The sequence below is a fragment of the Penicillium arizonense genome, assembly GCF_001773325.1.
Source record: "Penicillium arizonense strain CBS 141311 chromosome Unknown PENARI_contig007, whole genome shotgun sequence".
NCBI classification, from domain to species: Eukaryota; Fungi; Ascomycota; class Eurotiomycetes; order Eurotiales; family Aspergillaceae; genus Penicillium; species Penicillium arizonense.
In genome coordinates, this window is record NW_019173284.1 from 476659 (window position 1) to 486030 (window position 9372).

Consider the following 9372-nt stretch of genomic DNA (forward strand, 5'->3'; position numbering starts at 1 on the left):
GTATACTTCGCCGCTCTATGAAGTGCTTACATAATCACGTGTATTTGCCCGCGTCTTCTCCTTCAATCGAACCACAAGCAGCCAACAGCGCGTCATGAGTCCAATCTGCTGAAGCCTCCATAGTTCCCGACAGTATTAAACCTGTGAACCCCATACAGCACCCAAAAATGCCGGACAGCCCCAGCACAGCCATGACCTCGCTCTCATTATCACTGGGCCCGGCAGCCTTGGTCCGGCTTCACGACGCCTTGATATGTCTAGCTAAATTCAGCGAAACCGTCGCCATCGAAGCAGAACTAAATATTGTACGTTGAATCATCCGTGGCTATCTGATGTGATGTTCAGAAATTGTTGATTGGCGTTCCTTGGCTAACACTGCTCTCCAGCTCCGCCTAAGTGCTCTCAATTCCACCAAGACGGGGTTTGCATCCTTCGAATTTGAGAAGAATGTTTTCTTTGAGAGGTACTCGTTCAGTGCGCGTGGTGATAGTCACGGTGGAAGTGTTTCATTGGACCGGTTCTTTTGCCAGATTTATATCAAGGTGAGACCCCGTTGTATATGCTTTGATGGTCATTGAAATGTGTTCTCTTTGCTGGCTCGATGCTAATACCACTTAGGCACTTCTCTCTATCTTCCGTGGAAGAATTGATAGAAACAAAGATACCGCTGTGGAACGCTGTGACATGGAACTTCATGAAGATCCACAGCAGACAGAATGTAGATTGACAGTGAAGATGATCTGTGGACTCGGTGAGATACACTTTGCCACCCTCATCTTTTCTAAATCTTTCTAACAAATCCCAAGGCGTGATCAAATCATACAAGCTCACCTACGAGCCAGCGGCAGTCCAACATGCCGTCTTCGACAAATCAAAGGCTACTAGCATGTGGACAGCCGATCCAAAATTCCTAAAGCAACTCATCGATCACTTCAGCCTATCAGCCGAGCAGCTAGACATGTACTCTGATTCCGGCAGGGCAGTATTCACAAGCTTCACAACAAAGATTATGGAAGGCAAAGGTATGCACACATCCATCTCAATCCCAACCTCCACAGCTAACCCCAAGCAGAAGTCCTAAAACACCCCGTGCACACCTCCGTCGCAGCCGACAAGCGCGACTTCCAAGACTACATAGTCGAAGAAAACATGCACGTGGCAATCAACCTAAAAGACTTCAAAGCAATAATCGCCCACGCCGAAACAACAAATGCAACCGTAACAGCACGCTACACAAGACCCTGCAAACCCCTCCAACTCGAATACAAATTCGAAGGCGTCAACGCCGACTTCACAATCATGACCCGCGGCCAAGCAGATACCGAAGACGTCCCGACCTCATCGCGCGCCACAATCCCCCGACAAACACCCGCTCCAATCCCAGTCTCGAGTACGAGTCACGCTCGAGCTCGACCCTCGGCGCCGAATACGCAGATGCCACCGCCTCCACCGCGGAGTAGATCCATCCGTCCACTTAACGGTTCATCTACGCAAGAGAATCTCTCTCAACTGGCTGGGTCGGAGAGACCACTGGCATCTGGCCTTTCGATGGAATTCGATAGTCTTTTCGTCCCTGCTGATGACGATCGACAGTGGGATGAGATGAACGAAGAAGAAGAACCACAGGATATTCTTGGTTGGGACGCGTCCGGGACGCAGGATGCATTCGGGGCTTCGCTTCGCGATACCGAGCCTGCGTTCTCGAAACGGGATGAAGAGCCTGAGGATGAGATGGGGCTGCCGCCTACACAGCGTCTATCTCAAGTTCGCCACTTGGGCTTTTTCGACTGAGGGGGTGGCATAACCACTTGGTGCTGAATATTCGCATATTTTTGGCAGTCATGGTCATGGTCATGACACAAGCACAAAACTAGTCGCACACCCAGCCCCAACACCAATAACCCGTTCACCAGCAGCGCTCACAGTTTCAGGTAATGGAACGATATTATATGTCCCCGACACATTACCTTGTGGATCTGTATCCGGTCCGCAATTCCCATGCTCGCCCCACCCGAATGCTGCCACCTGGCCGTTTTCCAGGAGTGCGAGGACGTGCTCGCTTCCGACGGCGAGGTGCACGGTTGGTGGGAGGGTTGGGGGTGGGAGTTGGCCGCGGTCATTGCGGCCCCAGGCTATTATGGAGCCGGGGTGGGGATTGGGAGCAGAATCGGCGTCTTGTTGGGTGTCGTTCTCATTCACTGCAATCGAACCAGATGCAGATGCAGATGCAGGAGCAACATGTACATAAACACCATGCCAACTTGCCCCAATACCAGCCGAAGCAAAAGGAATACATCCTCTCACTCCTCCACCCACATCCTCGTCTGAATCCGAGAACCCTGATAAAACCTTCGGAATCCCCGTAATCCCCCATTTCATCCCCGAATCAGCAAAAACACCAAGCTTTCCGCCAGGCCCCCAAACAACCGAAAACTCCCGCCCACAGACACCGCCCTTCACGGGAAACGGCACATCAACCTTCGTCGGCTGACAGACAATCTTCGAATCACGGTTCCTAGCACCGAGTTGACCTTTCCGTGATCCGCCCCAGCCGTAGACATCCCCGTCCGAGAGAATCGCTATTGTATGTGCCATACTACTCGATAGGGACGTAATCTTCGTATCCTTTGGTGGAAAATTGGGTATGCTTGTCCCTGGTTGGATTGGGTTTGTGGTATTATGTGTTAAGGTTCCTTTTGGGGAGGGACCGGTGATGTAGATTTTGTCTTGTGTTTCTTTTTCTGGTGATTGGTTCTGTGGTTGTGGGATAGATGCCACCGCAATGGTCCCCTCCCAAGTTGCAGAAACATTTTTGAAAGTCGAGATTTCAGATCCGGTGATTGAATCTTTGAGGATGAAACGGCGGAAATGGGATATATTGCCATCCTCATCTTGGTTTTGATATCGAGGACCGCACCGTCCATCGATATTACAACCAGCCACATAGACAGCTCCACGTTTCGTTAGGAGGAGGGTGTGGTTTCCCCCTGCTGCGATGTGAACGATATCATCATCGAGGATATCGGTAAGGTCTGTCTTTTCTTGATGTGTCGTATCTGTTGCATTTGCAATGTCTGTCTCGAAAAGACATGGAGTAGGTGTTGAGACGTCTTCTGTATGGCCTATTCCTAGTTGGCCTGATCCATTGGACCCAAAGGCGAAGAGTTTCATTGTGTGTTTTGGGGGTTTGTAGAAGTGAGGAATTGTGTGGTTATACATCCAGACTGGGTGGGGTATGATTTAGTCAGCATCACTCTTTTCCAATCTTGGAACTCGAAGATCTCACTTCCTAACCTTCGAATTTCGACCCTTGGCAAGAGTGCTGTATCGGTATCGCTTGCTCTTTTATGATGAGCCTTGGGTTAGTATCGCTTGGCGGGTATAACTAGATTACGCTAATTAACGTAGCGGTGATTGGCAGCCCAAAATGGCTCCTTGGACGCCGGGTTAAGCTCCGTTCTTACAGACTAACTTATACTATATCCCGATAACTACTGCCAGTTTGTTTTGCCTAGACACAAAGCACGTAAACAGCCAGACAGAAGTCTTCCCAACTCGCTGCATATTCAACCACTAGTAAAGCCCGCTTAATCATATCCACCATAATATCATATAGCTGGGATAGCTCGGAAGACGAGCAAGTATTTTGCGACTTACAATAGTCTGACAATATGTTCCTCCAATGGGCAAGTATCAGCCTTTCCTACGTCCGCATTGCCCTTTTAACGTGGAAATCGTAAATGACGACATGAGTTGGATAGAGATTCACCCTTGAACCTCTCGCTCTTCCGTCAGCTTCATATCTTTTAAACGAATTGGTGTTGACCGCTTTTGTTGAATCAGAGAGGACCCTACGGCATTTGTCTCCCTTAGCATTGGTTCTCGTCCTTCTATAGTGATATTAGCTCCCCTGACATTCGCATCGCACTCTCTCCTCGTGTTTGCTTCTTTGGTTATGATCTCACCCCGCTACTTGGCGTATGATCATCTTTCCGACTATAGGCTCCAATAGGTGCCAAAAAAGTTCATATATTAGACGCCATGTCATTATGCGCATTATAAGAATTGCGAGGCTAACGTTTGTTCTCGAACTGGTCGATATCTATACGAGACGGCCGAGATGATTGGTAACGAATCGGAAGCAAATGCCGCTCCGCAACGGTTTAAGCTAATGGATCACCATCTCAGCTATTATGGGCTCGACTGCATTGATAAAATCGGGATAGAGATTGAACTGTCCTATTTAACGGTGGGAAACATACCAATAATGCCTTGATGTAAACATCCCCATACTCTGGATAGAGGAAAGCTTTCAAGATGAACATGAAATTTATCTAATTATCTAACTGGAGCACCCACCAACACACTTCGATTCTCGAAGCGCGAGGTAGTAGGCCCGGTAGCTATCTTACAGAGATCACAGAGCTCTGTAATATATATGTTCAATTGTAAGCTTAATACATGTGGCATCTCCATGCCCTACATCCAAAATAAGGTACTGAAAAATTTCTGTTGGCGCAGATCCAAACTCCGAGAATAAGGAGATCAACGAAGGAAGTTTGTATTGAGAATTTGGGGTGCTGTCTCACGGGTCATCGATCAGGGTTAGTCACCTAGTTGAAACATCATGTATCAAAATAATATGGATATGCGGTCAATAGACGCGTATTTACCTGCAGGACTCGGCGGGAGTAGTCGTGGAAATCATCGATGCTGCCATTGACCTTGCGGCACTCAGCCAGATAGCTTCCGTCCAACCGAGAGTCGGCTCTCGAAGCCTCCTGACAGAAGTCTCCATCTCCATAATAACCATCGGTATCATCAACTCTCGCCTGGGCATTGCGCTTCTTCCTGGATCGCCAGAAGAAAAAGAAAGCGATGCCTACGAGAGCTGCGCCCCCGCATGCTCCGCCTACAACCCCAGCGATAAGAGCGACATTGCTGTGTCTTTTCTGCGTGTCGTCAGCTCCATCCGTGCTTTGGTTACTGATCGCGGGGCTATTAGTCTTTGAGGTTGTCGAGGCGCTTGAAGTCGAAGTCGGGGAGCTCTCGTTCACTGCGATGGTACCCCCCCGGCCTGTAGTATAGACCGAATATAGATTGTCACTGCCACCTGTGCAGCGAACGAACTCATCAGCAAGGGGAGGAAGGCTTGAACTGTCGGATGAAGGTAGCATACAGATATCCGAGGAGAACCCAGGACACGCCTGGTTACATTGCCCCTTGGGAACCATAGCTGATGGTGGTGGCAGCTTAGTACCGCAAAGGCAGTCATGGCCCCTAAGAGCAAATGTAGCAGCGTCAGTCTTGATACATTCATTCAAGCACCATCCAAAACTTTGGTAAATATATGAAGTTCGATTGGTGAGACCGTCGCTGCTGGAGTAACAGCCTACATATGTCATTGCAGGCGAAGCTCGTTCCGAGAAGCCATTATGGGTTCCGATCACCCCCAAGGCGGCAGCGAGTAGGAGACTAGATAGCGTTAAGCTAATCGGCATAGTGAACATCATGCGTAATAGCGACCAAGGAAACCCTGGATGTTCATCAACTCAGCGATTAAAAAGATGTTGAATTTCTCGGGTGAGCTTGAAGATCAGGAAAAAGAAATTTGATGCGGCAGAAGCTTGAATTATATCTGTTCGTATTAACGTTTTGGCATTGCTTCTATCCACGGATATTGGGAGACCAGGAGACTGCTATACGGGAGGGGGCTCAGACCTTGAGCAAAGTGACAAGATTGAACTACGCGATTAACCAAAATTCCTCACAATCTGCTCAGTCGCTATTTAATAAGTCCAGGCCATATAAAAGCGATTCTGCGCTGCTCTTGGTCCTTTTCACGATCATCACGGGAAGAAAATACACCACAAACACAACCCTTGTTATCGAGTTCACAAACTGTTCGTGTAGCTGTTCAACCTTGAACATGGAGACAGATCGTAGAATCCATGGAACATGAAATTCGGGGTTCGTGATCACAACGCGAGACCGAGAACGAGAGAGGAAGAGGAACTTCAATATTGTCGATTCTTAAGAGGACTCGAGGGTATGACGCAACCATCCTTTGTATTTCTTACGAGTGACGTTTAATCGAACTAAGAGACCTTGAATAGAAATGTTCGATATATCTTAACACTAGATTACTCAGAAAAAAAAAGATTGATCATTGTGAGATTCCATTCGCGGGGTATGAGGTATCAATATCTAACAGCGATGGATCGCTCTATGCAGCAAACATCCGTATAGCAAGCCTGTAAGCTCGACAAAAGCAACGCGATGTATATCCAGTAATTTTGACCGTAAAAAAAAAAAACACAGGAAATATATATATATGTTGTAAGCAATAGCTTATTAAGACTTCTCGTTGAGGTTCTCCTCGGACTCGCTCTCGGCGGGAGGGGGCAGGGTGAAATTGTCCTGCTTGGAGGGCACGTTTTGCTCCATACCCTTGAACATGGGGCTGGTACGGTGGAAGTAGGTGTGGACGTGGCCCTCGAGGAGGGTGTCGTCGGTGTCGAAGGTGGTCTCGTTCTCCTTCTCGGCGACCTTCAGAGCCATGGCGGCTTCCCACTCGGCACGGTACTCCTCGACCTTCTGTTGGTAGTCGAGCTCGGCGTTGTAGTAGCGGCCCTTGCGGAGGATGTAGCGCTCGTACCAGGACAGGTGCTTGGGGTGCACGGCGGGACCGTGATAGTCCTCCTCGCGACCCTGGCGGAGGTACTCCCAGCGGCGCTCCTGCTCCTTCAGATCCAGACCAGTGGTATCGGGGAGGAAGAAGGCGGTGATTATAGCACCGGCCAGACCGAACCAAGGCACAACGTAAAACTTGGTCTGGGTGTCGATGTAGTTGTACAGGACAGAGGCCAAGAGGGCACCGGCCTTACCCCAGGCAGCGGACATACCGTGGGCCGAGGCACGAATGGGGGTGGGGAAAACCTCTGCAGCGACCAGGAAGGTGACTGAGTTGGGACCGAACTGGTTGAAGAAGGAGCTGAGGAAGTACATGGTCTGGAAAGACTTGATGTTCTCGGGGCGGCGGTAGTATTCGAAGTTGAAGGCGGGGACGACGAAGAGGATGAAGCAGAGCAGGAAACCGATAATTTGCATCCACTTGCGACCGTAGAGCTTGTTGTCGATCAGGAAAGAGGCCATGTAGTATCCGCACAGCGACACACCGACGTTGCACAAGTTCCACAACCAGGTGGGCATGACAGATGAGGAGGCAGGGCTGATGACCTTGATGAACTCGCTCTGGAAGAGCTTGTTACCGTAGAAGAAGACATCGTTGGCGAACCAGCCGCCAGCAGTGGCAAAGATACGGAAACCGAAGTACTTGAAGGTGAGCTTCAGGGACTGAGCATCATAACCAGTGACAGAGGCCTTCTTCTTGGCGGCGGCGAGCTGCTTGCTGGCCGCCTTCATGTGGTAGGCACGGTAGTACACGAGCCACAGAGTGCCAACGGCGGGGATGGCGAAGGAAACACGGTAGGTCCACTGCACGGCAACGGTGGAGTAGGGGTTATTGCCACTTCCGTGGTGGAAGCAGAGCAACAGGATGATGAGCAGGACCTGGTTGAAGAATTGACCCCAGCCCTGCATCAAGAAAGCACTGGTGACCTTGCGGCCACGGTGCAGACGGTCCTCCTTGGTAGAAACCTTTCCGGAGCCGACAGCGTTCTCCATACCACTGGTGGCGGTCATGGGGTACTCGCCACCAACACCGATACCGTAGATAAACAGACACCAAGCATAGCAAATCACCCAGCCGTTCTGGGTCACACCCCAGGCGGCAGTCAACATAACCAGACCGAGAAGCATGATCGTGGCATCCTGAATCAGACCCCAGCGACGACCAATCCTATTGCCGTTAGTCTCCGAATATCCAAGTTTAAGGTTGTGGCATTGAACCTACCAGTCACCGAGAACTCCAACCAAGATCTGTCCCACAATGATACCGATAATCTCGAGGTAGTCGACGGCGTTGATCCATTGCTTGTTGCAAATTTCGTTTGTACCCCAGCAGGCGGGGAAAGCTTTTTGGAAGAGCGGCTTGATGTTACCGATGGAGAAAAGCACGTAACCCTCCAGACCGAGACCGGCACCGGGCAGGACCATGTTGCGGAAGTAGTAGGAAACAGGCGAGAGCGGGTCCTCCTTCATCATGGACCAAATGCCGCTCAGTTCGCGCTTGGCTTCCTTGGAGTCGTAAGAAGTCACGAAACTGATCTTCTTGAACAAGGGCAGGTCGGCCCAGTAGGTACCCTCGGGGGTATAGCTGTCATCGGGACGAATGAGGGAATCGAAAGCTCCCTTCTCGTTGATATCCATATCCTCCAGCGGGTTGTGGTCTCCCGACATGTCAGGCCCATGAGGGGCGCGAGGTCCAAAGTCGGCCATGATGGCTCTTGGCTCTTCAGATAAGAGTTTGCCGAGAGAGTTGGCAAATCAATTCCACCAAATGGGGAGGTAAGAAAGAGTCGAAAAGACCACAAGAGAGCGTGGCTGACTGCAAGCCAAGTTCCGTGGTGATCAGCTTCTTATAAGAAAGAAAGAGTGGGAAGAGCAGAAAAAGGCACATGTAATGACAGCCATTTCTGATAAGTCGGTGGCGGACTCCACTCGGACCAGAAAAAAAAAAAAAAAAAACCTTCCGAGGAAAGAGCGATGGAGACTTCGGGCGAAGGTCGCCTGGCCGGAAGCATAGAAGTGGAGCACCACGGCTACACTGGAGCTGCCGTCAACCAATCAAGAATGCACGTGGGGGCAGAATCTGAGTGCAGATCGCCACCGCCTGCGGTTCACGGCAGATCTTCGCGGGGACTCAACACGACGTTAACATCGAGTATTTGCGTGGCGTGTACCGTCACCATTTACTGTGTGTCAATGACTCCATGTCGACATATTCTACACATGATACTCCTTTTTTCTATGATAAGTATTCAATTGAATGTACAATGCATGTGGTCCGGACTAATTATTATCTCAAGCTAAAATAGAACAAAATAGAACCTTGGAAGGTGGCGCCAGACATCTCTGAAATCCCTGTTACTCTCGCTCGGACACACGTGCACACTTTCCGGGGCGGGCAGTGGATATAGCCAAGCCTGATGTGATACGCTGGGCCCCTTTACGTAGAGGCTATCCATGCAGGACCTCCGACCACTCAGCGTACAGCATTCACCCATGTGCTCCTCCTCCGCATCTCACCTCTCAACGTCAACTCTCCGCCGTCCACACGTGGGAGCACTCGCGTGTCAAATAAGAGCCAATATCCAATCAATATATATGGATTGAAGGGCTAGAATATCATGGCTGACACGGATCCACGAAAAACAACCCATTCAACTTAAAAGTATACGTTCAGACATG

The 9372-nt window shown here is 49.9% G+C and overlaps 4 protein-coding genes across 4 annotated transcripts; 1 reads left to right on the forward strand and 3 right to left on the reverse strand.

The window, feature by feature from the left end:
* Positions 1 to 167: 167 nt before the first annotated feature.
* Positions 168 to 1791, forward strand: PENARI_c007G10956 (uncharacterized protein; the record flags this gene model as incomplete). Its single annotated transcript, XM_022631193.1, has 5 exons — positions 168 to 305; positions 387 to 542; positions 619 to 751; positions 807 to 1022; positions 1073 to 1791. 5 exons carry the CDS (start codon positions 168 to 170, stop codon positions 1789 to 1791), a joined length of 1362 nt encoding a protein of 453 aa, XP_022488926.1.
* A 60-nt stretch (positions 1792 to 1851) lies between these two features.
* PENARI_c007G11644 (uncharacterized protein) lies at positions 1852 to 3171 on the reverse strand (the record flags this gene model as incomplete). The annotated part of the gene is made up of 1 exon (XM_022631226.1): positions 1852 to 3171. One exon carries the CDS (start codon positions 3169 to 3171, stop codon positions 1852 to 1854), a length of 1320 nt encoding a protein of 439 aa, XP_022489041.1.
* A 698-nt stretch (positions 3172 to 3869) lies between these two features.
* PENARI_c007G06373 (WSC domain-containing protein) lies at positions 3870 to 5501 on the reverse strand (the record flags this gene model as incomplete). The annotated part of the gene is made up of 2 exons (XM_022630980.1): positions 3870 to 3890; positions 4674 to 5501. The coding sequence occupies 2 exons, from the start codon at positions 5499 to 5501 to the stop codon at positions 3870 to 3872; spliced, it is 849 nt and encodes a 282-aa protein (XP_022489181.1).
* Positions 5502 to 6354: 853 nt separating this feature from the next.
* Positions 6355 to 8400, reverse strand: PENARI_c007G03111 (putative MFS phosphate transporter; the record flags this gene model as incomplete). Its single annotated transcript, XM_022630825.1, has 2 exons — positions 6355 to 7861; positions 7916 to 8400. The coding sequence occupies 2 exons, from the start codon at positions 8398 to 8400 to the stop codon at positions 6355 to 6357; spliced, it is 1992 nt and encodes a 663-aa protein (XP_022489324.1).
* Positions 8401 to 9372: the final 972 nt, after the last annotated feature.